This window comes from Canis lupus, chromosome 20 (assembly GCF_011100685.1).
Source record: "Canis lupus familiaris isolate Mischka breed German Shepherd chromosome 20, alternate assembly UU_Cfam_GSD_1.0, whole genome shotgun sequence".
NCBI lineage: Eukaryota > Metazoa > Chordata > Mammalia > Carnivora > Canidae > Canis > Canis lupus.
In genome coordinates, this window is record NC_049241.1 from 55,545,006 (window position 1) to 55,572,679 (window position 27,674).

Sequence of the window (27,674 nt, forward strand, 5' to 3'; positions counted from 1 at the left end):
CCGCCCTCGCGCTCCCTCCCGCGCACTCGCGGCGCGGCGGCTCCGAGGTAAGCGCCCCGGGGCGTCTGCGGAGGGGGCTGGGGGCGGCGCGGTCCCGGGGTGTCTGTCGGCACGCAGCCGGGGGGCCGACTCGTCGGCCGGGGCGGCCGGGTCAGGCGCCGGGATGGGGGCCCGAGGGCCCCGCCGCCGGGAGGGGGATGGATGTGGCCGGCGCGGGGCTTTGGGGGGGGCCATCGCGGGAGGATCTGTCAGCGACGCAGCTGGGGAGGGGGCTGGATGGGGGGTCGCCGTGTGGAACGGCGTCATGGGGGTCCGGTGGCGACGCTCCGGAGGGGCTGGGGCTGGGCCTGGGGCGCTGAATGAAGCACCATCATGGGGGAGTCTAATGGCACCGCAGCCGGGGGGGGGGGGGGGGGCTGGATTGTTGCCTGGGGGCCTGGATGTGCAGCTATAATGGGGGTTCTGTCGGCACCGCAGCGGGTGGAGACTCTGTCCGGGGGGGCCGTGGGAGGCACAATAACGGGGCTCGCGGCTGCGCCGCTGGGGAGCTGGATTGGGGCCCAGGTGGGGGGTTCGGGGCCGACAGGGGCCTGCTGGCCGGGGGCGCGGGGGGTGCTGGGGGGCGGAGCCCTGAGCGCCGAGTCGAGGCGGACCCGGGACCCGTGCGGTGGTCCTGGCCCGGCGCGACCCCTCCGCCCCGCTCCGCGTCCAGCCGCCGCACCTTGGGCGCCCCGAGCCCTCTCCTGCCGCACGCCCGGCCCGGGAGAGTCCGGGGGCCCGCGCGGCGGGGGAGGGGCCGCGGTGGGGGCAGAGAGCCCGCGGGCCCGGAGCCCCTCGCTGCAGTGGGGGCCTGGGGGTTCGGGGCCCCCCAAGAGCTGACAAAGGGACAAAGAAAGCGTCTCTCTCCGAGCGCGCCGGGAGAGGTGGGGGCGCCTAGTGGGGCCCCCCTCCTGCGGGCGCTGATTGGTCCCCGGGGCGGGGGTCACGTGCCCCCCCTCTCCGCCCTGCTCTCCGCCTGCGGGCGCCCTCCGAGTTTAGGGCACCTCCCAGAGGGGGCGCTGCTGTAGGACCCCCCCCACCCAGCCACCGCTGCCCCTGCCCGGGACCAGTAGATGCTGGAGCTGGGAGTATTTGTAAGAGTCCCGGGGCTGGAGGCGATTCACAGCCCCTCAGCCCCTGTTGGGCCCTCTGAGGTCTTTGGCGTCCTCCCCGCCTCGCCCCACCGCCACCCCCTCCCACCCCTAGGGTGTCATCTTTGACCTGCGGCCTGGAGGTCGACTGAGGCTTGGAGTTCTGGGGAGGGGCCTCCAAGCTTTGGGGATCTGGCTTTGGGATTAAGGAGGAAAGTGGGAGGGTGGCCCGCAGAGGGGACCCCCCCACCCCATTTACAGAATTGCATTTCTTCCTGTTTCTCTGCCTTCCCTCAGCTTCTCAAGGAGTCCCCTGGCTGGAGCATCCCCTCCTCCATGGGCTCCCCCCACCCAGCCTCTTTCCCACCTCCTAGGACACGCCCCTGGTTTCCTTTAGGGCTGAATCTGGGGATGTATCTGGGCAATTGCCCCAACCTCTATTTAGAATGAGTGCAGGGATGTGGGGAGATGGCTGGGGCTCCCGGGCGGGTCTGGGCTCACATGGGAGGGGGCCCCAAGCTCTCGGGGAAGTTGGCTGGGAGGTCACTGTGGCCCATGGGAGATCCGTTGAATGCTGGGGAGGTGGCAGCCCTGAACTGGCCCGTTCCCAAGAGTAGATGTGGAAACTGAGGCCCAAGAAATTGGCGCAGTGGGCAGAGAAGGAAGCCAGACCTCTCCCCTCCTTCTCCCAGACAGGACTGGGGGGAAAGGAGCCGCCTCGCCAGCTGAAACCCAGGAGCCCTCTGGAAGGTTACCCCGGAGCCCACACCCTGTCCGCTCCGGGCTGCGTGGAAATGTAGACCCGGAGCTCCGGGTGCCCCAGCCCTCTCTAAAAGAAAAACTTCGGCATAGAGGGAAAAACTGGGGCTAAGAGGAGGAGCACAGCTGTGTGACCTCAGACCGGGGGCTAGCCCTCTCTGGGCTGCCATCTCCCCCGGAGGCGATCTTTGGGTTTAGGGCCTGAGTGGAGGGAGATGAGGCAAAGAGAGGTCACCCAAGGATGCCCTGGATTTGTACCTCCTCACTCTCCCGCCAGTTCCTGCCTTCCTTGTGCCGGGGCTGAGCACCCACGGGTCCTCAGGATCCTGTCACCTTCTCTGCTTTAAGGTGAGAAGGTGTCTCTGAGCAGAGGTATTGCTGCCCCGGGAGGGGCCCCCTCCACCTCTAGATTTTTCTGTCCGCCTCTGTCCACCGGGCTAAGAAGGTGCTGGAGACAGGCTGCAGGAGGGTTTGTCCACCGCAGTGGCTGCCCAGGGCTTGAGGCAGGAGTTGCCGGGTTACCTGGGGCTGGACCTGGAAGATAGAAATCAAGCTGTCCTTGGAAAGGTGACCCTGACGTCAGCCCGCAGAACAGGTGAGCTGGGTCCCTGGAGGCTGAAGGACATGCCGGGCGCTCCCGTCTCCTGGGAAGGTGGTATCCCTGGCTGACCCCGGGGTGTGGCCCGTCTTGTGTGCCTGGCTCTTTGTCAGGAGATGCTGGGGGTCCAGACAGGCCTCGGCCAGGCCTCAGGACAGGTGGAATCAGGGACGGACTGCCTGGAGGAGGGGGAGCTGGAATTGGACTTGAGGGATGGGAAGGATGTTGCCAGGAGAAGAGGGGGCCCGGGATTCGAGGGAGAGGGCGAGGCAAGCATAGCCACGGCAGGGCGTGTTGGGGGAGCCCTTAGTGGCTGGACTATTTTCGGGGTGGGAGATAATGAGCAATTGGGCCTGAGAGCTGGAGAGCGGCCAAGAATGCCAAGTTGAGCTTGGGCCTTATCCCAAGAGCAGTTAGGAGCCACAGGGCGTTTTAGAGCAGAGGAGGGAACGGGCAACGATTTAGACCTTAAGCACCCCAAGGGAAGGGTAGCTACCAGGAGATGGGCTCCTGGAAGCCCAGTGAGCTGCATGGAGTGGTGGTGAGTTGCCTGTCCTGGGAGGCAGGCAAGTAAGGTTGATAGCCATCTTTCCAGAATCCTGGAAAAATAAATCTGGTATCTGTTGGGGCCCAGGCGCCCCTCCACGTTGCTCTGAAATTCCCAGCTACTGTGGGTGTTTTGAACTGTAACATTTAAGAGACGGTGCTTCTGAGACTCTAAGCTGCTTAAGGGGCTGGGGATTCTCAGCTTGACTCGTCCAAGACCCGGACCCGGCAGTGATGAGGGCCGACTGGGAGCGGGGCCTCACTGAGCACAAGTGGGGGGGAACGTGGGGCTCAGGGCAGCCCCAGACTCAGGCCCCAGCCCCCTGCCCCACACCCTATGGTTGAAGCACCCCCCACCCCCCCAGCCAGGGTTCCGTGCCTGGGCGGACAGGGCTGGACCGGGCTGGACTCTCTTGTCATCACGGCCGTGGGGGATGCGCAGGTACAGAGACGGGCATTAGGATGTGCCGTGGGGGGCACTTGAGAGGCCGGGGACCCCCCTTCTACTCCTTTAGGTGGGGTACGGGGCCCCAGCAGCCCCCCTCCACGACCCTCCCCTGGTGGCCGACCCCAGGGCCCTGCAGGGAGAGAGGCCCAGGCCAGTGAGGACTACGTTTCCCAGGATGCACCTTGCCTCCCAAGGGCGGACCTAGGGGAGAACTTCCCAACTGCAGGAGTCCAGAGGAGGATTATGGGTTCTCAGAGGAGCCTGGGGGAGACCTGGCCCCAGGGCAGCTGGGGAGATCCGTCACTCCACAGAAGCTCCCGTGTGCCATGTCCCACGCTGGGTGACGGGGGGATCCCAGAGAAGAAAGCTTCAGCTCCAGTGCCTAGTTGGCCCTCGAGGGGCTTCCCGGCCCAGAGAAGGGGAAACAGGCCGACCCTGGCCCTCTCTGCCCCATGGAGTCAGAGCCCAGGCACAAGGAGCAAATGGGGCTGGGGCACGTCAGTCTCTGCCCAGTGGATCAGAGAAGATGAGCAGAGGAGGGGGGCATTGAGGCTGGGGCTATGGTGGATGTGTAGGAGTTCACAGCACAGGGGTGGCTACATACTTTGATAGTTTCAGAACTTTCTCCCTTTCCGGGAGGCCAAAGAGTCAGAGCCCCTGGGTGGTTGAGACAGCCTCCCTCACTGAATTATTGCCCTTAGACATTGCCCACTCGGGTCAGCCCCACCTGGGCTTGAGTCAAGCGTCTTTGCTCATTCACTCACGCACTCATGCCCACTCTTGAGACTCGGCTTACCCATTTGTAAAGCGTGGATGCTGTTCTCTGTCCCTTAGGGCTGAACATTTAAAGACAAGGACACAAGGGACCCGCCAGGCCTAGTCCTATTGTTTTGCTTACTCCAGGGAAAATATTAACTTTGAAAACCAGAAACTTGTGGCCTCTGGCCCTGATCTGATTTAGAGCTGTGCGGTCTCTGCGCTCACTCGAGATGGTTTAATAAGCATCTGCCTATGCTCTTGGGTGCTGGGTGCTGGGTACCCAGCCATGACCAAGGCCGACAAGGCCCGGCCTTTGTTGGACCCACAGCCAGGCGGGGACACATGGATCCTGACTAGGGAAATAAAGTCAATCGACTCTAACACGTTTTCCTGAAGATAATAACAGTGGAGGACGTAGGCGGGGAGGGCGGGGCTGTTTAGCCCGTGGTGTCAAAGAGCGCGTCCCTGAGGAGCGCATCGGAGCAGAGGCCTGGAAAGTGGGATGCAGCCAGTCACGCAGGGATCTGGAGGAAGAGCATTCCAGGGAGAGGGTGTGGTCGGTGCAAAGGGCCTGGGGCAGGACCCTGCCGGCTGCATTGGGTGCATTGGAGGCCTGTGTGGCTGAGCTGGGCGAGCGAGCAAGCAAGCGAGGGAGGGGGGAGGGGGGAAGGAGAGGCAGGCTTTGCAAGGCCTTGGGGGCCTCAGGGGAGGACTTGGGCTCTACTGCCAGCCAGCGAGGCTTGAACCCTGGAGGGGTGGGGCCGAGGAGGGCGGCACCTGACTCGGGTGCTCAGGGCCCTCTTCTGGCTGCTGTGGGGGCATCGGTCTCTGGGCCACTAGGGCCAGAGCTGGGCGACTGGATGGAGGCCTCCGCACTGGCCCAGGGGAGCCACGATGGGGGCCAGCCGGGCAGAGGCAGGAGGGGGGCGAAGGTGGTGGATAGAGGAGGCGGGGGACTTACAGAGCGGGAGGAGGGAAACGGGGCCCCTTCCTCTGAGGGGTGCGGCCCACTGTGGCCCAGAGTGCGGGGTCTACACCGTATGGCCTGGATTCCAGGCCCAGCCTGGCCGCTTCCTAGCTGTGCAACCTTGGGCCTGTTGCTCACCCACTCTGGGCCTCAGTGTCCCCAACTGTAAAGGGCTAAGAGGAACCCGCCCCGCCCACCCCACTAGTACTTTGTGTAAGGCCCACAGCACAGAGCTTGGAGCACGACAGATGCCCCTGGGTGTTCGCCGTCACTGTCCTTTGAGGGTCGAGCCCCAGGCTCCGGGGGGAGATGGGGCACAGATTGGGGTGGCAAGATTCTCTGAGGGCATCCAGAAGATAGGGGCCTCGGGCCCCCACTATTGTTCCCCGTTAATGTGCAGTTCTCACGCCCCATCCCCCAGGGCCCACATCCCTCTGCCAGCATCTCTGCCATTCCTGAGCCCTGACTCACCCGGACTTGTGGTCCACTCTGACCCCAGGGCTGTCCCCCAGGACCTATCTCCCCGCCTTTGTCTTTCGAGTTCATTTGCCAGGTCTTCCGTTCCCAGCAACAGGCGGCCCAGCCCTGCCTGCTCCCTGTGTCCAGGAGCTCTCAGTGGGGTCCCACTTGAGGATACCTGTGGCCTCCCACACAAGGCCTCTGGGGGAGGGGCAGGTGGGGTAGAGGAATCCCGAGTGGAGGGGTTGCCCACCTGGGAGACACGAGAGCTCCCAGAATCCCGAGAAAGGAGGGCTGGGCTCGCCATGCTGTTGGACCCCAAGGGCAAGAACCAGGTTGTCCTCCCCAGAGGGGAGCCCCCTAGCACGAGCCTCTCCTGCCCTCTGCCCCCAGGAGCAGGCCCAGCTCGCCAACGTGGGGCTGCGGACGGGGCTGTTGGCCCCAGGCCTGCCCAGAATTCCCCACTTGGGAACCGGTGGGTGTCCGCCCCGTCCCCAGCCCCACTCTGGATTCCCTGGGCACCCCCAACCCCCTTGGGCGGCCCCCTCCCGGCCCTCTAATTACCCGCTGGGTATAAATGACACTTTAATTTTCTCAGAATGGTCGCCGCATCATCGTGGAGAAGCCAGCCCCCCCTTCCCCGTTCCTAATTACAAGTTGCTGCTTCCGATTTGCCTCCTGGCGGCCCAATTTCCAAACAGTGATTAAAATTAATTACCCAGGAGCCCCCCCCACCCCCTCCCCGTCTGGGCCTGGAGCCCCAGGGGCCAGTCTGTGGCCCCCCCCTTGAGGTCCTGCCCCTGCCACCTGTTCTCCACGCCGCCGCCTCCCCACCCCGAGTGGCCCGAGGACAGGGCGGCCTCTCTGGGGTCTCCGCTGCTCGCCCGCCGAAGTGCATTTGGGCTCCGCAGCCTATGCCCACGGGCACGCAGCAAGGGGCGGCATAAGCCAGCGGGCCCGGGGTCGGGGATCCCGGCTGCACCCTTCCGTGCTGCGTGACCTTGGCCGAGTGGCTTAACTTCTCTGGGCCTGTCTTTCCATCCGTGACCTCGCTGGGCTGGCGTGGGCAGGAAATGAGTTCCTGCTGGGGGGCCGTCGGGGCCACAGGGTGTAGGGGCTTCGAGAAATCTTAGCTGCAGTCCCCGTGGGCGGATGTGGAAGGCGGCTCAGGAACTCTTGAGCACCGTCCTCTTCGAGAGACACTCAGCATGAATGGAGTGTTTCCTGAATGCCCAGCTCGGGCCGAGCCCTTGACACGCAGGACCCTGGCAGGGCGCGCTGAACCTCCTGCTGTGCCGGTACACAGTAGGTGCTCAGCAGAGTCTCCCATCGACAGCTCCCTTGCAGCTCCCTTACAGGTGCACTGTCGGTGCGCGGTCACCCCGCCGGTATTCAGGCAGCGCCTACTGTGTGCCTCGGAGCTGATTCACAGAGGGGGGCAGCAGGAGGCGCCGCTGCACCCCAGTCTGGCGAGGGACGAGTTAACCGGCATCCAGCAGCCTCTGGAGGGTGAGGGGCCCCTCTCCGCAGCCCCTCCACGGCCGCGGCCCCAGGGACTCCCTCTGGCTGCTGTGCCAAGTTCCTAGACAGCCCCGAAGGCCCGGCTGGGCGGCCACGGCGGGCGGGGGGCGGGGGGGAACTGAGGCAGCTGGAGGAGGCAGCTGTAAGCAGAGCCGGTAACCAGACCTGGAAGGCGCGGGGGCCCGGCTGCCGGGCTGGGTTACCCGATCCCCCCGGGGACGCCGGGCCCCTGGAATCCTGGGGCAGGAGCTCCTTCTCTGGAACTGGAAGCATCCCGCCCCCCGCCCTGGCCCTGGCGGGTGGAGCAGCGGGCTCCTGGCCTGGCTCGGAGTCCCTGCCTCAGTCCCCTGCCGAGGCGCAGAGGGGCCCAGAGAGGGCGAGCGGCTGGCCCAAGGCCGCCCAGCCGGGCCACACGCGCGTACCGGGCCCTGTCGCGGTGCCTTCCGTGCCGGGCGAGGACATTGACGCTCGGTGTCTGGTCTGGTGCAGGGGGAGCCTCCCGGGTCTGGGACCTTCCCTGCTGTAATGGTTCTAGCCCCCAGGCCTTTGCCCGCGTGGAGCACCCTGCCCCACATCCTCCCCGCTGTCCCGTGTCAGCCTCCAGGCCTCTGCTGGAATGTCCCTGCTCCAGGCGGTCCCCCCAAGCCCGGACCTGAGCAGCCCCTTTACCATGTGCCACCATCTCTCCCCCCTGATGCACTTCTACTTGGTCAATGTTATCACAAGTCCCCAAGTTCCATTATTTGGTAACATGTGTCCCCTCCCATCTCCCCAGTGGATGGAGGGGCCCCAAGAAAGGCAGGGCTTGGCAACAATCTTGGTTGCCTGCTGTGTCCCCATGCCTGCGACAGTGCCCAGCACACAGATGGCACACAATAACTGCTCGTGGAATGAGTGAATGAGTAGCTCCCAACGTGGGGTAAACAGTTGGTCCCCGGGGTGATGGGGTTGGGTGGAGCTGAAGGAGGTGTGGTGGGCTGGGGGAGCCTAGGGAAACCGAGGCTGTGTCAGGGGCAGTCAAGGAAGGCTTCCTGGAAGAAGGCACACCCACACGTAGCCGATAGAGATGGCGAGCAGGAGTCGGCTGTGCGGCTTTGAGCAGCAAAAGCGAGGTTACCCTGTCTGGGTGGTTGAGGGGCTTCCCGGGGAGCAGCCGGGCCTTGAGAAGGCAGATGTCCCCCTCGGGAAAGACCTGGATGTGGCACTGGGGATTTCGACACACGCCTGGCAGGACAGGAGGGCAAGGGACAGGTAGGTCGTTCCCGGGGTGGGAGGGGTCCTCGAGTGTCACGCGCAGAAGTCCACCCGCTCTTCGGCGGGCACTGGGGAGCCACTGCAGGCCTTTGAGCCTGGTGCGGGCTGCACTGGCCAAGAGGTGCTTGAGGGGAGCGGGACCAGAGGGGAGGGTGGCGTTGCTCTTCAACCCCAATTCTCAAAAAGCCCAAGTGGGACGTGCCAGGCCCCCAGGCCTTTAGCTGGTGGGAGCTTCTGGAAGCAAGAGGGATTTAAGGTAGATTGAAAGTAGAACTTCTGTGCTCAGGCAGAGGGGATGGGGGGATCCTCCGCGGGGGCGGGTTCATCCCAGGGGCGCATGTGGCCAGAGCCTCCAATGTACAGACGGTGCGCGGTGGTGACACTGGCGACACCACGGTGGTCCTGCTGGTCGCTCAGCCCTCCCCCTGGAGCTGCGGGATCTCGCGTGGCCCGCCCAAATCGAGATGCGCCCTTAGTGTAAAACACCTACCAGGCTCCGAGGATTAAGTGGGAAAACCAGCCCTTGAAATGCCTACTTGATCGTTTTTATGTTGATTGCTTGTGGGAATAGCGCCGTTTTGGATCTAGGGGGTTAAATAAAACACATTATTTAAATCGCATTTCTCCTTTTGAAGGTGCCCCCCCCCCCACCGGAAACTGCAAATGACCCAGGTTGAGGGGGCGGAGGCACTGGTCTGGCTTGTGTCCTTTAGTCGTCATAGCCACATCGTAGGTTTGGGCTTGTGGTCACCTGCTGCTTAGAGGTGGGGAAACCGAGGCCCACATGGGGTGGGGGTTGGGGTGAGCTTGGGAGGGCTCATAGCCAAGAGGAGGCAGAGCCAGGCTTTGAACCCCGGGCCCAGCAATTCCGGACGCCGCACCGCTAACCTGGAGCTCTTCGGCCAACTGCGTTGTGTGTCTAACCCGCATTCTGGGACTCAGTTTCCCCAACCCACCAACGAGATTAGACCGGGGATCGGCCCGCCTGGTGCCCACAGTTAGTTGAGGCCCTTGGAAACTGTTTGATGGCCAGAACGCCATCAAGTGGGGATGGGGGGTGGCGGGCAGCAGCTTCACGGGGGCAGGGTGCGGGGTGCGCAGGCTGACCCACTGTGTGTCCTGCAGACGGCCTGCCAGTGTCGGGGCGCGTGGGGGCGCTGGGGCTGCATCTGTAGATACACGAGAACACACAGAGGGTGTTATGTGCTGTGGATGTCGGGGCCTGTGGACATTGGGGGGCCCCACACCTGTGGACACGTGCGTGTGCGGACAGGGCAGGCCAGGTGGAACCAGGGAGGAAACCCCGTCTGGATCCCCCTCCTGATGCTGACGCTTCGTTCGTTCACCTAAAGCCCTGACTGAGGGCAGCCCCGGTGGCGCAGCGGTTTAGCGCCGCCTGCAGCCCGGGGTGTGATCCTGGAGACCCGGGATCGAGTCCCACGTCGGGCTCCCTGCATGGAGCCTGCTTCTCCCTCTGCCTGTGTCTCTGCCTCTCTCTCTCTCTCTGTCTCTCTCATAAATAAATAAATAAATAAAATCTTAAAAAAATAAAATAAAATAAAGCCCTGACTGAGCACCAGCGGTGTGCCACATGCGGTGGGGACAGGGCTCAGCGTCCGGGGGGGCAGACGGGCTCTGAACAGGCGATGTGGGTGATTGTTTTACTTGGGGATCACCCGTGCACGAAGACTGTTGTGCACACGGGTCCCTGCGAGGTTGGGCGGGTCTGGGTGGGGCCCGGGGCTCTGCATTTCCAAGGGCTGCAGGTGAGGCCCCTGCTGCTGGTCTGAGGGGCCAGGTTCGGAGTAGCAAAGGGTCTAAATTGGACCCTCGGAGAGTGTGGGAGGGTGGAGGCCCCCGAGGGGGCTGTGGCTTTGCAGCAGAGACCTGAGGTGAGGAGGGATGTGGTTATCTTTCCCGGGGGGCCCTGGGGCAGGAGCGCACCTGTCCTGTGGAAGGAGGCCCGTGTGGCTGGAGCAGCGTGGGCGTCGGGAGATGGGGAAGAGGGGGCTGGGGCCAGATCCTGCAGGGTCTTGGGGGGGCAGGGGGGAGGCTTTGCCCTGGGGCTGTGGGCAGAGGAGGGCAGGGCCTGACTTGATGGCTCACGGGCGCCGTCTGGTGGCCGCCACGGGGAGCCCGGACCAGGGCGCGGGGGACACAGCAATGGTCCGGGCAGGGGCAGGGCAGGGGCAGGAGGCGTCGGGGCCTCACCGGGACCGCGCTGGGAAGGAGTGAGATTTCCGGATAAAGGTGAATGCAGAGCCGGCAGGACTGGGGGCTGGGGGCCAGGGTGTTGGGGGAGCGGGGCAGGACTCCCAGGCGGTGCCTGAGGCAGAGGTGACAGAGGGGGCACCAGCCGCGGGGGAGCCTCAGCCGCCAGTCGGGAGGTCACCTTGATCCCCACCTTCAGCATCGTTCAGGTGAAAGTCCCAATAGGTTTTATGTGTTACCTGTTTGGAACTTACGAGCTGATCCTAAAGTTTACACCGAAGTGTCAGAGGCCAGAGGCCCGAAGAGGTGCCGGGTGGGAGAGGTTTTCCAGGAGGAAACTGGAACCTGTGTCAAAGTTATAGTAACTACGGGGACGCCTGGGTGGCTCAACAGTTGAGCGTCTGCCTTGGGTCCAAGGCGTGACCCCGGGTCCCGGGATCGAGTCCCGCATCAGCTCCCTGCAGGGAGCCTGCTTCTCCCTCTGCCTGTGTCTCTGCCCCCCTCTCTCTCTATGTCTATCATGAATAAATAAATAAAATCTTAAAAACGAAAAAAGTTATAGTAGCTACGGAGCGGGGAGGACAGTAAGGCAGTCGGGCCCGGGGGCTCCCCGAGGAGCAGAGGCGCTAAAGCAGAGCGGCCCTGAGGGATTTCTGCCCCTGCCTCGGTCTTCTCTTCTGCACAGTGGGATCGGGTGCCGAGAGGTGGAGTGCCCGTCGAGGCCGCAGCAGAGGCCCGGCCGCCGGGTGAGGCGCCCTGATGGGGGCTGGCGCGCTACTGCTCCACGACTGTCCCTCCGTGGGACGTGGACAGGTGTCCCTGGGGCTGCAGGAGGAGGCACGCCCCCTTCCATAGGCAGGCGAACACGAGGGGGCCCGGATACCCTCCACGCCACGGGGCGCACCTCCTGGCCACACGGCTCCCCCGCCCCCCGCCCCATCTGGCCCTGGTGGTGGCTCCTGGTGGCCAGGTGCTTGGGCAGGTGGTGGTGCTTCTTACGGGCAGGCGGGCGCCGGGTGGCTGCTGGCAGAGGCGCCTCGAGTTTCATGCAGAGGCAGATGGTCTTGGGGGGGCAGGGGCCGGGGGGAGGTGCTGGGGCCTCCAGGAGCCCCAGGTCGGGGGGGAAACCGAGGCCAGGTGCAGTGAGTTGGCCCCAAAGTGGCCCAGACTCCCCCCAAAAAGAGCACGTGGAGTTCAGTTCTGTGTTATAATCAAAATAGTATTAACCGAGCAGGTTTCAGCTTCAGCTCTGCTGCCTCAGTTTCTCCATCTGTATGGGGGCATATTAACAGCACCCACTTCTCGGGTGTGTTGTGTGGATTAAATGAATTAATTTAGGTTTTTTCAATACCTGGCACATAGTAAGCACTTGGTGTTTGCTACCTTTATTATTTTTTGAGCTCCCACTGTATGCAGGGCCCTGTGCGCAGGGTGCTGGGGACACAGTGGTGGCCAAGACCCTGTCCTGCCCTCTCCGGAGGCTCACAGTCCAGTGGGGAAGACAGCTGGGCAGTTAGAAGATGGGGTGATCAGGACGCTAAGGGGGAACACGTTGGAACCTGGAGGAAACCCATCTGGGCTGATCTGGGAAGGCTTCCTGGAGGAGGTGTCTGAGAAGAACAAGTACCAGATTGCTGGGAGCGGGAGGAAGGTGTGCCAGGCAGAGGGAACAGCATGTGCAGATGTCCAGAGGTGGAGACAGGATGGAGGGAGGAGGTGCTGGGACTTCATTTGGAGGACGCTGGGGAGCCATGGAAGGGTTTAGAGCAGAAGTTCTCACCTGGGGATGGGTTTGCCCCGCAGGGGACACTGGACAAATGTCTGGGGAAACCTGTGGTTGTCACATGGGGGGTTCTCCTGGCAGCAAGGGGTGGGGGCCAGGGATGCTGCTCAACACCCCGCAGTACCCAGGACACCCCCCAACCCCGAGAGAATGGTCACGCTGGATGTCAGCAGTGCCCAGGGGAAGAGACCCTAGTTTAGAGCAGGGGAAAAACAGGTGAGATTTGCGTTCTAGAAAGATGCCTGTGCCACCTTGAGGAGGATAGAGAAGGGGCAGGACTGGAGGCCAGGACACCAGGTAGGAGGTGGGGGCTGGGCCGCAGAGCCCTCAGGGCAGGGGAGGGGATGGAGGGGTAAACACCCCACTCTTTGGCTAGGGGATGACGGGGCTGGTGGGAGAGCCAGGCTCGAGAAGCCCAGGCTGGGTCCCAGGGGTCCCTGGGTGGACCTGTGGGGCTGGGGCAGGTGGACAGAGGGAGCAAACGGACTCCTTCCCAGCCTCCGGTTGCTGCATCACAAAGTTGAGAAAACCAGGAGGAAAAGTTAGTCACCATCCCATCCCGTCCCATCCTGACCCAGGGCCTCGGGTGTGAGGTGACTGCTACCCTCTCTGGGTCGAGGGTCGAGGGGGCGCGCTGGGTGGTCCTTGATCTCATTGTGGCCATTAGGGTGCTCGACACCTAGGAGCAGAGCCCTGGGTTCCACCCGGCAGCTGCATCCTCTCTGGTGGGACCACAGCCCCCAAATCACACCCTCCGCTCTCACGTCTGCAGAATGGGCTGGATGCTACCCCACTCCTGCTAGAGCCAGTGGGGGGCTCTGTGAGGTAATTCCTGGAAGCCCCCCAGCGCCAGCTTCTGGTACTTACTATGCCGACGGCAACAACAGGAATCGTAATAATCAGCACTTACTGAGCGCCTGCGGTGTGCCAGGTGCTGTGCTAATACCCGCCACGGGCCTGTGGGGTCAGGACTGCCCATGCCCATTTTACAGACGAGGGGATGGAGGCCCAGAGGCGGGCGGCAACCTGGCCAGGGTCACTCAGCCCATCAATGGCTGAGTCGGGATTTGAACCCTTGCAGCCTGGCTCTGGGGTCCTGCCCCTGGCAACGATGCTGCATGGCCAGTGAATGGAAGCTTTGTTTAGGAGTTTCTTTTTCTTTTATTTTTAATTTAATTTAATTAATTAACTTAAAAATTTTTTAAAGCTTTTATTTCTTTTTTTTTTTTAAAGATTTCATTTATTCATTCATGAGAGACAGAGAGAGGCAGAGACACAGGTAGAGGGAGAAGCAGGCTCCCTGCGGGGAGCCCGATGTGGGATTCGATCCCAGGACTCTGGGATCACGATCTAGGCCGAAGGCAGACTCTTAACCGCTGAGCCACCTGGGCATCTCTGGAAGTTTCTTAAGTTAAATATTATTCTGATAGAACGTGGAATAAAATGCACAGGGCATCACCTCACAGCCCTTAGGATGGCAACTACAAAAAAAAAACAGAAAAAAAAAACAGAAAACAACATGTTAGCAAGGATGTGGAGAAATTGGAACCCTCGTGGGCTGCTGGTGGGAATGTGAGATTGGGGCAGCGCTGTGGCCAACAGTCTGGCAGTTCCTCAAAGAAGTTAAACATAGAATTAGCATGTGATCCTAGGTTTATACCCCCGAGAATCGAAGGACAGGCCTCCAGGAGATGTTCACAAACCCATGTTCATAGCAGCATTATTCACGACAGCCAAGAGGTGGAAGCAACCCATGTTTCCATCGACGGGTAGATGGATAAGCACAGGGCGGTCCGTCTGCTCCCAGAATCCCAACCCAGCCTCGGAAGAAGGGACCCCAACATCTGCCCCCACATGAACAGACCCCGAGGACACCGGGCTCAGGGAGGGGACCCAGACCCAGAAGGACGCCTCCCGCAGGACCCCACTCCCAGGAGGTCCCCAGAGGAGGCCCGTCCACAGAGACAGAGGAGGTGGTGGGAGCCAGGGGTGGGGCGGGGGGCGGGGGTCAGTGCTTCCTGGGGACGGGGTCTCTGTGTGGGGAGATGGAAGGTTCTGGAGATGGTGGTCGGGGAGGCTGTGCGGCAGGGTGAGTGTACTTCGTACCCTGAGCTGCGCCCTTGGAAATGGTCAGGATGATAAATTTATGTTATATATATTTAACACAATATAGGCTCAGCGGAGTAAGCATCTGCCTCCCTCTTGGGTCGTGGTCCCAGGGTCCTGAGATCGAGCCCCACACAGGGTCCCCTGCTCAGCAGGGAGCCTGCTTCTCCCTCTCCCTCTGCTCCTCCGCCCTGCCCATGCTCTCTCTCTTTGTCAAATAAATAAATAAAATCTTTTCAAAAATTAAAAATTTAAAATACTAAAGAAAAATGGGGCAGCCCCGGTGGCTCCACGGTTTGGTGCTGCCTTCAGTCCAGGGCCTGATCCTGGGGTCCCGGGATCGAGTCCCACGTCAGGCTCCCTGCATGGGGCCTGTTTTTCCCTCTGCCTGTGTCTCTGCCTCTCTCTGTGTGTGTCTCTCATGAATAAATAAATAAAATCTTAAAAAAAAAAAAAGAAAAATGTTGAAAAAAAGAAGGACAGAGCACCTGAGAAGCCTGGCTGACCCAGGCAGGTGTTGTGGCGGAGGAGGCTGGGCCTGAGGGTGGAGCAGGCTGCGGGAGGCTGGAGGCCACCCCGGAGCCTTGACTGCTGTGCAGTGGCTGGGGGTCCCTGGGAGCCATGGAAGGCTGCCGAGCAGGGGAGGAGCCAGGGAAGGAAACTCTTAAGGAAGCAGAGGCATGTCCCACCAACACGTAGGATCCGGGCGTCTGCTGAGTCACAAATCCAGGAAGTCCAGGGTCACGAAGAGGAAGCTCTGCTGCTCCACGCAAGGCTTTTCTGTTTTTTGGCTCTGAATCCTCAGAGGCAGGCACTGTAGGGCCAAAGTCCTCATACCACCTTCACCTCCAGAGGTTCAGAATCTCGGAGCTCTGAGGCCAGGACAGGGCGTGGAGATGTCCCTGCTGCGCGCATGGGGAAACTGAGGCACAGGCCTTGCCTGGGGCTTCCCGGAAGGACGAGGCCGTAGGTTCCTTACTCAGGACCACCAGACTGCACCCCTGCTGGCAGGGCTGTGGAGGGCTGGGTTCCAGAGGGTGAGTTCTGCTCACACTTCCACCGACTGTCGATCATCAACCGGAGGAAGCCTCCACGCCGCACACCACCGGGCAGGTTCTCCAGATTCCCTTGAGGAAAGCTCCCTTGAGAGGTAGTGAGGTGCCTGTCACACAGGTATTCCAGCAGAGGCCAGGAAGGCTGGAGTGGGGAAGGAAGTCAAACTTGCCGGGGTCCCTCTGAGGTCCCCCGCCAGCTGGAATATTCTACGATTCTAAAGTATAGCAGTTCCCAGATTGTAGTTTATAAAATTCTGAGAGACTTTGAAAAAACAAATTTTTTTGAGCCTTTCATTTTAGGATTGTTGTGGGGTTTTTTTCTTTTTTTAAGATTTTATTTAATTATTAATTTATTTGAGAGGGAGAGAGAGAGAGCATGAGCAAGCGGGGGTGAGGAGCAGAGGGAGAGGGACAAGCAGACTCAGTGCTGAGGCAAACACCGGGCTGGATCATCCTCCCCCCGTCCCCCCAGAAAGCACGACCTGAGCAGAAATCAAGGGTCACTTGCTTAACACCCACTGAGTCACCCAGGCGCCCCAGGATTGTTGTGTTTTAATTCTAAGAATCCTTGAATATATGTTTTAAGATTGAACTATTCAAGTACGTGTTTCGAAGTGTTGTGTGTGTCATTCTCATGATGCTTTTTGATTCTTTAAAATCATTTAATTTAAAAATCATTTAAATATTGTCATTACGGGGTGGTGGTGGTGGTGGTGGTGGTGGTGGTGGTGGTGGTGGTGGTTGTTAGAACCCGTTCCGTTTCCGGAGCTCTCACCTCTCACTACGATGTGGTCAGAAAGGTCTTTCTAAAAAAAAAAAAAAAAAAAAAAAAAAAAAAGAACTTTCTGATGATTCCATAAGTGCTGGCGTTACTATTACTGCCCGCTTGGTGTTATGTTTTGTTACTGCCCCCGGGGATGTTTCCGGGGTTTGAAGGCCCAGGCCGCTGCGGCTCGCGCGCGCCATCTCTCGGCGGAGGGCGGGACTGCAGGCCGCGCCGCTCACCGCCAGGCCCCCCCCCCCCCCCCCCCCCCCCCCCCCCGCCCGCAGGTGTCACTTCTCGTCGCCCGGACCTCGCCATGCGGACCCCGCGAGCGCCCCCTCCTCGCCCGGCCCCACTGCTCCTACTGCTGCTACTGGGGGGAGCCAACGGCCTCTTCCCCGAGGAGCCGCCGCCGCTTAGCGTGGCCCCCAGGGACTGTGAGTGGGGGTCCTGGGGGAGCAGGTGACCCGAGGGAGGGTTCTTGCTCCCCAAAGCTGGGTCTGCTTGCCCACTTCCCTGGGGGCCTCACCAGGCCAGGCTCACCCCAGCCCTGGATCACACCCCTCCCCAAACCCTCCCCCAGACCTGAACCACTACCCCGTGTTCGTGGGCAGCGGGCCAGGACGCCTGACCCCAGCAGAGGGTGCTGAAGACCTCCACATCCAGCGAGTCCTGCGGGTCAACAGGACCCTATTCATCGGGGACAGGTATGAGGGATTGTCGGGCAGAGTGTGCAGGGTGAGGTGTGGGGAGCAGGTGGTGGCATTTTGGGGGCGGTTGGATTCTGGGCCATGTTGTTTGCCTGGAGTACAAATTGGCGTCCTTGGGGCTTTATAAAGGGTGCTGTCTCAACTCCACTTGTGGTTACAGCCCAGAGTCTGCTATGGTGTGTTTGCAGGTGGGGATAGCTCTTTGGTCAAAATTCACTGGGTTTCTAGAGGGTGCTGATGCGGGGCTCCAGGGATTCTCTGAGAGGTGACATTTGAGTTGAGACCTGAGTCAATCATGGGGACATCTTGGGGGAGAGGGAGAAATCTGGGCAGAGAGCACAATCTATGCAAAGGTCCTGGGGCAGGATCCTGGCCTGGTGTATTGGAAAAACATTGAGGATGCCCAATTGGCTGGGGCAGAGTGGGTGACGGAGAGAGAGGGAGGCAGGGAGGGCAGGGAAGGGACAGGGCAGGTTGTGTGGGGCCTTGGGGGCCTCAGGGAGGACTTGGGCTTTTACCCCAGTGATGGAGAGCCCCCGAGGGCTGGGGGCAGAGGGCCTACCAGACTCAGGTGCTCTTGGGCGCCCTCTGATGGCTGCTGAGGGAAGGACGATCGAGGGCCTGAGCAGGAAGGCCAAAGCGAAGGCGACTTGCCCTGTTCATGGTGGACTGGGGTGGTGGCCCCGGAGTGCACGAGAAGGGGGTAAATTCTTGGTGGACATTAAAGGCAGAGCTGATGGTATTGGCTGATGTGTGGGAGAGGAGGAGAGGCAGCAAGTTGAGGATGACTCCCAAGTTGTGGCCTTTGCCCCTTGAAGGACAGAGTGGCCTCAGCTGAGATGAGCGATGGGGCAGGAGCAGGTGTAGGGGACAGTTGGGGGCAGCGTGGCCAAGCTGAGTGACGGACGCCCCGGAACCCCAGCAAGGGGATCTCCAGGGTCAGCTGACCTCAGGGTGGGGCCAGGCTGGAGACAGGACTGTGGGCATAGACGGGGTTACTCCAGAGGAGAGGGGGGAGGGGTGGGAGACCGAGGGGGCCAGATGGGGGCGGGGGAGCCGGATCCCTGAGGAGTTCCCAGGAGAAGGGGTAGGAGCCAGTCAGACCCTGCAGTGGGGGCGAGGGGAACAGAGAAGTGACTGCTGGACTTGGCACGGGGTTGTCAGTGACCTTGACCAGGGCAGTTTCTGCGGCGGGGGGTGAGAGGGAAGAACCTGGGGGAGACTGGAGGTGGTGGGAGGGGCACCTGACGGCACCCGATGGCAAGGCATTGGACAGTTCACGGGGTTGGCTGTAGGCCCCTAAGGCCATGGGGTGTGTAAGCACGAGCTGGCGTTGTCAAGGCGTTTGGAGTGTGCTAGAACCCGTGGGTCATTTTCGGGCGTGGGGATGCGTGCGATGGCATGAGCAAGCACGCGAGGGCATGTTTGGTGTTGCAGTTGCCCGCAGCTGCGGCCCCTGCTCACCCCTGCGTGTGACCTGTTGGAGAACGGGGAGTGGGGGCCGGGGGGTGATGGAGGCCCCCATCCTCACTGACTGTGCCTCTGCCCTAGGGACAACCTGTACCGGGTGGAGCTGGAGCCCCCCACGACCACGGAGCTGCGGTACCAGCGGGTGAGGAGGGGGCACAGGTGGGAGGGGTGGGGGCAGCCCTGGAGGCTCCTGCGCGGGGGCCCTGACGCGATGCTGGGGAGCAGGAATCGGGCGCCAGGGATCCCGCTCCCCTCACACTCCCTCTGCTCCCAGAAACTGACCTGGCGCTCCAACCCCAGTGACATCAACGTGTGTCGCATGAAGGGCAAGCAGGAGGTGAGTGCGCCCTGGCCACGCCTCCAGCCACGCCCCCACCCGGCCGGAGCCCTCGGGTTGCCATGGCCACGCCCCGAGCCTGGCCACGCCCCCAAGTGGTCCTCAGGCGTGGCCACGCCCACAGCCCCGGTCAGTCCCGGAAGCTCAAGTCCCACACCCCCAGACGGGGTCCCAGTCCTGGCCCCGCCCACACCCGGCCCCGCCCCCGCACTGGCCCCGCCCACACCCGGCCCCGCCCCCGAACTAGCCACGCCCACACCGTGGCCACGCCCACCACGGCTTCTCTCTTCTCGCCCCACCCAGGGCGAGTGTCGAAATTTTGTAAAGGTGCTGCTTCTTCGGGACGAATCCACGCTCTTCGTGTGCGGTTCCAACGCCTTCAACCCCGTGTGCGCCAACTACAGCGTGAGTCTCCCCCCGGGACGCCCCGCCTGCCCCAGGTCCAACCTCCTGGCCTAGGCTCACCTGCCCTCACTGGCCGTGCCCTTTCCCCAGGCCACATCACCTCCTACGGGAAGCCTTACTGGATATGCCCTCCTCCGCCCCCCACCCCCCAGAGCCCCCTAGGAGGCTTCCAGAGGAGATCCGGGAAGCCACAGCTACTTAAGCTAGAATCCAGTTATAGGATTAACAAGGATTGACTCTTAGACCTGTTCGCAGAAGAGTAAACTAAGCGCCCTAGACAGTTTAAGCGGTTGTCCAAGTCACACAAGCATCCGAGGTGGAGCCAAGATCCCTCAGGGCCCAGGGTGCTGGGGCGGGGGGACGACTGCCTGGTGTGGCCAAGAGCGCTGTCACTCAGGCCCTGTGCCCCCCCACCCACAGATGGACACACTGCAGCCCCTCGGTGACAACATCAGCGGCATGGCCCGTTGCCCGTACGATCCCAAACATGCCAACGTTGCCCTCTTCTCTGGTGAGTGTCCCCCAGCGCTGACCGTCTGATGGGCCCCCAGCCCTGACCAGTGGTGGCATTTTCTATTCTTGGAGTTGGGTGATCATGAAGGTGGCTGGGAGGCCATCTGTCTGTCCAGATGTGTGTGAAACACACAGGATCTTGGCCACGGTCAGCACTCAGCCAAGGTCAGGGCTCAGCTGGGGCAGCTGGAGATCATCCTGGGCTTGGGCCTAGGTGGGGCCCGGGCTCAGCCTAGGGACAGGAGCTCCCGTGGGCTCTGGGCTCAGTCTTGGAACAAGATCAAGTTGTGACCCACCCTGCCCCTGGCCTCTGTGATCTGACGCAACTTCTCACCTGCTTCCCCCCAACTCACGCCCATCCAGAAGGGATGCTCTTCACCGCCACGGTGACCGACTTCCTAGCCATCGATGCTGTCATCTACCGCAGCCTGGGGGACCGGCCCACTCTGAGAACCGTGAAACACGACTCCAAGTGGTTCAAAGGTGGGGCAGGCATTCATCGAATCCCCCCCCCCCCCAGAGGAGACAGGAAGGAGACTCCCATCCCATCTTTGCAACCTACTGACTTCTTAGAAGATAAAGTAGAGGAAAGATGTCAGTTGGATCTGAAGTAGAACTTGCTGGAAATGGGTGGTTTAGAAGCTTGAACTGGAACCACAAGAGGGGTTCAACACATGAAGGAGGAAGGTGACAAAAATAGTGGATGTTGCTGTTTGTGAAGGGTAGACATAGTGATTTTGGGATCCTGACACCCAGCATTCCCCCCCAAAAAAAATCTTTGAGTCTATTTTAGTTTGCCTGGGTAATCGGCCAGTGTCCCCCCTTCTCTGTAAAATAATTCACCCGAGCTGATCTGTTCACACCCCAGAAACTCCATTCCTCATGTCAGAGGCTCGGTTCTGACCCCTCCTCTCCTACAGAGCCCTACTTTGTCCATGCCGTGGAGTGGGGCAGCCACATCTACTTCTTCTTCCGGGAGATCGCGATGGAGTTTAACTACTTGGAGAAGGTAAGTCCCGTCTCTTCTACCCCCAAGAGGCCCGGGTGGTAGGGCATGTTGCTGAAAGGCTCTGGCCATGGGAAGCAGGGAGTAAAGGTGGCTCCCTGAATCTCCACCTGGGGCAAGGGGTTCCACCCTCCACCTGTGGTCCTCAAGACCCTCCACTCCAGCCAGGACCAGGCTTCCGAGGCTGGAAGACATTATGGAGCGGCCTTGGTGGGCACAGCCCTGGGTGAGGTTCATGGGTTTGAAGGCAGGTAACACCTCTGGGGTTCCAGTCCTCGGGTGGTTGCTATGACCTGTCCACCCACCGTCTCTCAACTGTTTATCCACCCTTCCTCCACTGTCCATCCATCTACTCACCCTCCTACTCAGCCACCTTCTCATTTACCCGTCTGTGTGTTCTTCAGCCCACCCATAATTCCATCAGTTCATGTATCCATCTTTCCATTTACCCATCTGCTCACCCATTGACTCAACCATCCTCCAGCTAGCCAGCCATCTGCTCGTCTGCCCTACCTCCCTTTCATCTCCTATTCACCTATTTATCCAGCTACCGGTGCATTCATTCATACAGCTAACCATGCACCTCTCTATCCTACTCATTAGCTCGTTCACCTCCTGCTCGCGCTTCGGTATATCCAGTTATCTATCCCCCCTCCCCTGTTCATGCCATTCAACCTTCTGTCTACCCATCCACTCATCCATCTACCCATGCACCCACTCATCCATTGATCTATCCTTATGTCCTTCTTCATCTGCCATCCACTACTCCTCCTCCAGGCAACCACCCATTTATCCACCTACCGTCCAACCATCCATCAACCCACTCACCCATGCACCTACCCACCCCTTCATCTCCCATCTGTCCATTCATCCATACACACATCCTTCTATCCATCCATGCATCATTATCTCCTTCAAATTCGTTCATCCATCCATCCATCCACGCAACCATCCACTACTCCATCCATCCTTCATCCTGCCATCCCTTCATCCTGCTCATCTATCCTATTCCTCAGTCCACCCAGGCAGCTGGACGGTGAAGTGTGCAGCCTTCCATTTACTACTATTGTGACCTTGGGCCAGCCACTTCTCCTTCTCTGGTCCTCAGTTTCCTCATCTGTACAATGGGGATATCAGTCCCCTCCTTTGTCGAGTTTGGGAGGAATGTAGGAGATGTTGAGAATTATGTGCCTGGTACCTAGTGAGCGATCCGTAAATACGTGAGATTCATGACACGTGGAGACTTACACCTGACACCCCCATGTTTCCACTGGGGAATGTGACGTTCAGAGGGGTATGGGGTCCCCATCTGGGGTCCCACAGTGAGCCAGGGATGGACCCCTCTGTCCTGGCCTGGGTGATGGCTCAGGTCCCCATCTGCCTGCTGTTGCTCCAGGTGGTGGTGTCCCGCGTGGCCCGGGTGTGCAAGAATGACCTGGGAGGCTCCCCTCGGGTGCTGGAGAAACAGTGGACGTCCTTCCTGAAGGCGCGGCTCAACTGCTCTGTGCCTGGGGACTCCCACTTCTACTTTAACGTGCTGCAGGCTGTCACGGGTGTGGTCAGCCTGGGGGGCCGGCCCGTGGTCCTCGCTGTGTTCTCCACTCCCAGCAACAGGTCAGAGGGCCCCAAAGGGCACAAACTGCGGGCACGGGGTGGATGTGAGTGGAGAGGTCCTGCATTCAGCATATGTTCCCTGGGGCCTGGCCTGGGCAAGGTTGGACTCCTGAGCGGCATCAGCCCCAGGCTGGGGTAGGACAAGGCCAGATATCGACCCTCCATGGCCCTTTGGTCAGAAGTGGGCAAATGGGGGATGTCCTCCCTCTCTGCCTTTAGAGGAGGGGGTCAGGAAGGGCTTCCTGGAGGAGGGAGATTGGAGCAAGGCACACTTGGGTATGAGATGGCAGGAAAGGGAAGAGCATTCCAAGTTGGAGGAATAGCATATGCAAAGGCCCTGAGGCTGCAGTGCGGTTGGGATGTTTAAACAGTACGGAGGAGGCCTCTGTGGTTGAAGAGGAGGGGGTGAGCAGAGGATATGAGGGCGGAGAGGGAATGAACCACTGGGAGGAGCCTGGACTGCATCCTGAGAGCCCCAGGGAGCCATGGGAGAGTGGGGAGCAGAAGAGAGACAAGATCAGATTTGCATTTTTGGAAAGCCCCCTGGGGGAATGGGTTGAAAGGGGGCAAGAGTATAGCATCTGGGAGACTGGACATCCAGGCAAGTGACGGTGGGTGGCTATGGAGGGACGCAAGTGGCCGTGGAGGAGGTGACCTGTGGTCCAGTCAGGACCCTGTTGAGGAAGCAGAGTGACTGGATTGGCTGGGTGGCCTCTCTGGCCCAGGGCCCAACAGCTTCATGGGGACAGAGACTCTCCAGCACGCTTGACCAAGGCAGTGCCCTCCACCAGGCTCACCGCTGCCTCTCACCTAACTCCCCCAGCATCCCCGGCTCGGCTGTCTGCGCCTTTGACATGACTCAGGTGGCTGCTGTGTTTGAAGGCCGCTTCCGTGAGCAGAAGTCCCCTGAGTCCATCTGGACACCCGTGCCGGAGGACCAGGTGCCACGGCCCCGGTGAGAGCCCCCTTGATCCCAAAACGGGTGCCTGGGTGGGGTCCCGCCTCTAGAACGAAGGGCCGGGACTGCCAGGTGGTTATCTGTCGCTGCCCTTCAGCCACGCCCATTAGACAGATGCAGAAAACCGAGGCCCTGCGGGCAGGTCCGCTGGCAAATCAGAGCCCCTGCGTAGGGATGTCCAGGTGCAGCCTGACCAGCACTTCTCCCCACCCAGGCCTGGGTGCTGTGCGGCTCCCGGCATGCAGTACAATGCCTCCAGCGCCTTCCCCGATGAGATCCTCAACTTTGTCAAGACCCACCCCCTGATGGACGAAGCGGTGCCCTCTCTGGGCCACGCGCCCTGGATCGTGCGGACTCTAATGCGGTCAGTCCCCATGCGTGGCTGGGGCCCTGGTGGGGCGGTGGGTGGTGGGGAGAGCCCAGGCCAGGGCGGTGGGTGGGGAGGAAGAACGGGGCCCCGGTGGGCACGAGGGCAAGGTGGAGAGTGGTCCTGCTGCAGCCAGACCCTCAAGCCAGCCGGGTATGCAGCACCCCGGGGGGGGGGGCACGTGATGGGGATGGCGGGGGACAGGCAGGAGCCCAGCTTGGGGGCCTGTCTCTCTGTGACGTGCCCCCATGTCACCATGCCCATGCCTACCTTACCTGGCATGGGTGTTGTCTCTACATGACCCAGGGCCCCACAGGGACTGTGGGACCAGCCTGACCCCCTGCCCACCCTGGCCCCAGGCACCAGCTGACGCGAGTGGCTGTGGACGTGGGCGCTGGCCCCTGGGGCAACCACACCGTTGTCTTCCTGGGTTCCGAGGTGGGCACCGTCCTCAAGTTCCTCATCTGGCCCAATGCCAGCACCTCAGGCACCACTGGGCCCAGTGTCTTCCTGGAGGAGTTTGAGACCTACCGGCCAGACAGGTGGGGTGGGTAGAGGTGGGGAGGTGGGCCCGGTGGGCAGGGCAATGGGGCCCGCCCTTGAGTCTCACAGTCTCCTCGCCCCCAGGTGTGGACGGTCGGGCGGCGGTGAGGCAGGGCGCCGGCTCTTAAGCCTGGAGCTGGACGCAGCCTCAGGTGGCCTGCTGGCAGCCTTCCCCCGCTGTGTGGTCCGCGTGCCGGTGGCCCGCTGCCAGCAGTACTCAGGGTGCATGAAGTGAGTTCCCCTTGGGGCAGGTTGTGGAGGTGAGGGGGAAGCAAGGGGAAATGAGCATGGGAAGCCGGGAGAGCCACGTTCAAGTCCAGGGCCCAACAGTGTCCTGACTCATTGAACGATGAGCCTGATGAGCTGGGCAGGGGATATAGCCTGTGCAAAGGCCCTGGGTCAGGATCGGGCCTCGTATGTTGGAAGAACAGCAAGGAGGCCCGGTTGGCTGGAGCAGAGTGAGCAAGGGGAAGAGAGGGAAGGGGGGAACCGGGAGGGGAGGGGGGCGGTCGAGCAGGGTGTTGTGAGCCATAGGGAAGACTTGGGCTTTCAGGGGCGAGAGCCCTGGAGGGCTGTGGGCAGAGGAAGGTACGAGATCTGCCAGACATCTTTAAGAGCCGCCAGAGCAAAAGCTGGGGACCAGGAAGACAGCTGCCTCCCTGCCTTTAAGGGGTGGCCAGATCAGATGTAAAGTCCTGGCCCGCCCCTAGGCTCAAGCGTGAGCCCTCGGCACCGAGAGATCCTTCCCTGAGCCCCCCAGCATGGCAGTAGTGCCAAGTGTCCCCCACTTGGGCAGAAGCCAACTGGCCCGAGCCTTACCTACGAAGTGGGGGGAATAAGTAGCCCCTAAGTGCAAAGATTTGTCACAGGGCCTCCCGGAGCTGACGGTAAGAGGTGCCTGTGAGGGCCGGCGGCTGATGCACCCGCTGGGTCACTTGTCTGCCCTAGGAACTGTATCGGCAGTCAGGACCCCTACTGCGGGTGGGCCCCCGACGGCTCCTGCATCTTCCTCAGCCCTGGCACCAGGTACGGGGAGACCGGGTCGGGGGGTGAGGATCAGGCTTGGCCGGCGGTTTCTGCTGACCGCCCTTCCTACCCCGTCAGAGGCACCTTCGAGCAGGACGTGTCCGGGGCCAGCACGGCGGGCTTAGGGGACTGTACAGGTGAGCGGGGGGAGGGGGGACCACCAGGGTCTCCTAGTGCTGCCCAGATGGGGGGTGGGGGTGGCCTCGGTCAGGGCCTTGGAGGGGCAGGGTGGCACTTCCAGGAGGGGTGGCAGGGGAGGGACAGAGAGAGGCCAAGAGGCGGACAGATGCGCAGACACTCAGCGAGGACCGGGGGACAGCCGGGCGGGGCGGGGGCGGGGCGGGGGCGGGGCGGGGCCCGGGCTGCCCCGCCCCCTCCGGCCCCCGGCCCCCCGCGGCGCCCTGACGCCGCCCCCTCCCGCCCAGGACTCCTGCGGGCCAGCCTGGCGGAGGAGCGCGCGGGGCTGGTGTCGGTGAACCTGCTGGTGACGTCGTCCGTGGCGGCCTTCGTGGTGGGCGCCGTGGTGTCCGGCTTCAGCGTGGGCTGGTACGTGGGCCTCCGCGAGCGGCGGGAGCTGGCGCGCCGCAAGGACAAGGAGGCCATCCTGGCCCACGGCGGCGGCGAGGCCGTGCTGAGCGTGAGCCGGCTGGGCGAGCGGCGGGCGGCCGGGCCCGGGGGCCGCGGCGTGGGCGGCGTGGGCGGCGTGGGCGGCGCCGGGGGGCCCCCCGAGGCCCTGCTGGCCCCGCTGATGCAGAACGGCTGGGCCAAGGCCACGCTGCTGCAGGGCGGCCCCCACGACCTGGACTCGGGGCTGCTGCCCACGCCCGAGCAGACGCCGCTGCCGCAGAAGCGCCTGCCCGCGCCGCACCCCCACGGCCTGGGCGCGCGCGCCTGGGAGCACGGCCACCCGCTTGCTCTCGGCCTCCGCCTCGTCGTCCCTGCTGCTGCTGGCGCCCGCCCGCCGCCCCCGAGCCGCCGCCCCGCCGCCCCCGCCGCCCCCCGCCGCCCCCGCGCCCGGCGAGCCCGCGCCCGACGCGCGCCTCTACGCCCGGCCCGGCCGCGCCTCGCACGGCGACTTCCCGCTCACCCAGCACGCCAGCCCGGACCGCCGGCGCGTGGGCTTAGTCGGCGCCCACGGGCCCCTCGGGACCCCGCCGCCGCCGCCGCCGCCGCCGACGGCCTCCCGCGGCCCTGGAGCCCGCCGCCCACCGGCCAGCCTGCGGAGGCCCGGCCCCCACGGCCCGCCGCCCGCCGCCCTGCGCCGCACGCACACGTTCAACAGCGGCGAGGGCAGGCCCGGCGACCGCCCCCGCGGGCGCCACGCGCGGCCCGCCACGGACTTGGCGCACCTCCTCGCCTACGGGGGCACGGACAGGACTGCGCCCCCCGTGCCCTAGGCCGGGCCGCCCGCCTCGGCGGTGCCAGCCACGGGAACCAGGAGGAGAGAGCCGGCCCAGCTCCAGTGGGTGCTCAAGACCCCCGCCCCGCCCGCGTGGGGGGCCCCTCGGCCACACGGAAGCACAACGAGCTCGCCCCCCGCGCCCCCCGCCCCGCCCGGGGCCGCGGGACACTGAGGCGCTTTGGGGTTGCGGGGGGGCGGGAGGAATGTGCACCGGATTTGAGGTTGACCTGCGCGTGGATTTGGGTTTGTTTTCCAATTGGCGTTTCTTTTGCAGATTTCTATCCAATTGCACAACTCCGTTCTCGGGGTGTCCGCCGGGGGCTTGGAGGCGGCGGGGCCGGGGAGGGGCCGCACCTGCGGACCCAACCTCCCCACCCCCACCCCCCCCTTCCAGGCCCCTCCTCAACCCAGGCTCCTGGCGTGTGTGGGTGTGTGTGTGTGTGTGCATGCCGTGTTCGTGTGCAAGGGGCCAGGAAGGGGAGGGAGGTGTGTGTGTGTGTGTGCCCACGAGGGCTGCTGCCGGCGTGTGTGTGTCGCGGCGGGCCAGCGTGCAGTGTACCTGTCTGTGTGCGAGGCGGTGGCCCCAGCGGCCTGGGCGTTGGCTGAGTCGGCGCCGGGGCTTCCAGAAGGCCGGGGGGCCTCCGAGGTGCCGGTCAGGAGTTTGAGGGGGAGACGAGAAGGGGTTTCGGGCAGGGGGCCGGGAGGGCCTGCCCAGAAGTCCTATCGGCAGCAGCTGTCTAAAGGGCTTGGTGGTCTGGGGGGCGGGGAAGGCGGGCGGGCCCCACTGTAAATACGGCCCCAGGGTGGTCAGAGGGTCCCATGCCACCCGTCCCCCTGTGACCTCTCCCTTGACCTCCAGCTGACCATGCATGCCAGCTGAGTGGCCAGCTGAGTCCTGGACCCTCTCTGGAGTTTGCCTCCCCCAACCCCCTCCCCATCAATAAAACTGTTTACAACCACCGGC

The 27,674-nt window shown here is 62.5% G+C and overlaps 1 protein-coding gene across 1 annotated transcript; it reads left to right on the forward strand.

Moving 5' to 3' along the window:
• On the forward strand, positions 1–27,674 carry SEMA6B (semaphorin 6B). Its single transcript, XM_038567719.1, is given in 20 exon segments — positions 1–47; positions 16,647–16,796; positions 16,943–17,066; positions 18,621–18,681; positions 18,814–18,876; positions 19,180–19,281; positions 19,702–19,792; positions 20,158–20,277; positions 20,715–20,803; positions 22,197–22,414; positions 23,238–23,369; positions 23,587–23,736; positions 24,099–24,281; positions 24,367–24,513; positions 25,231–25,308; positions 25,387–25,445; positions 25,734–26,218; positions 26,220–26,426; positions 26,429–26,521; positions 26,523–27,674. Coding segments are annotated over 19 exon segments (2,706 nt in total). The 5' UTR covers positions 1–47; positions 16,647–16,675; the 3' UTR covers positions 26,706–27,674.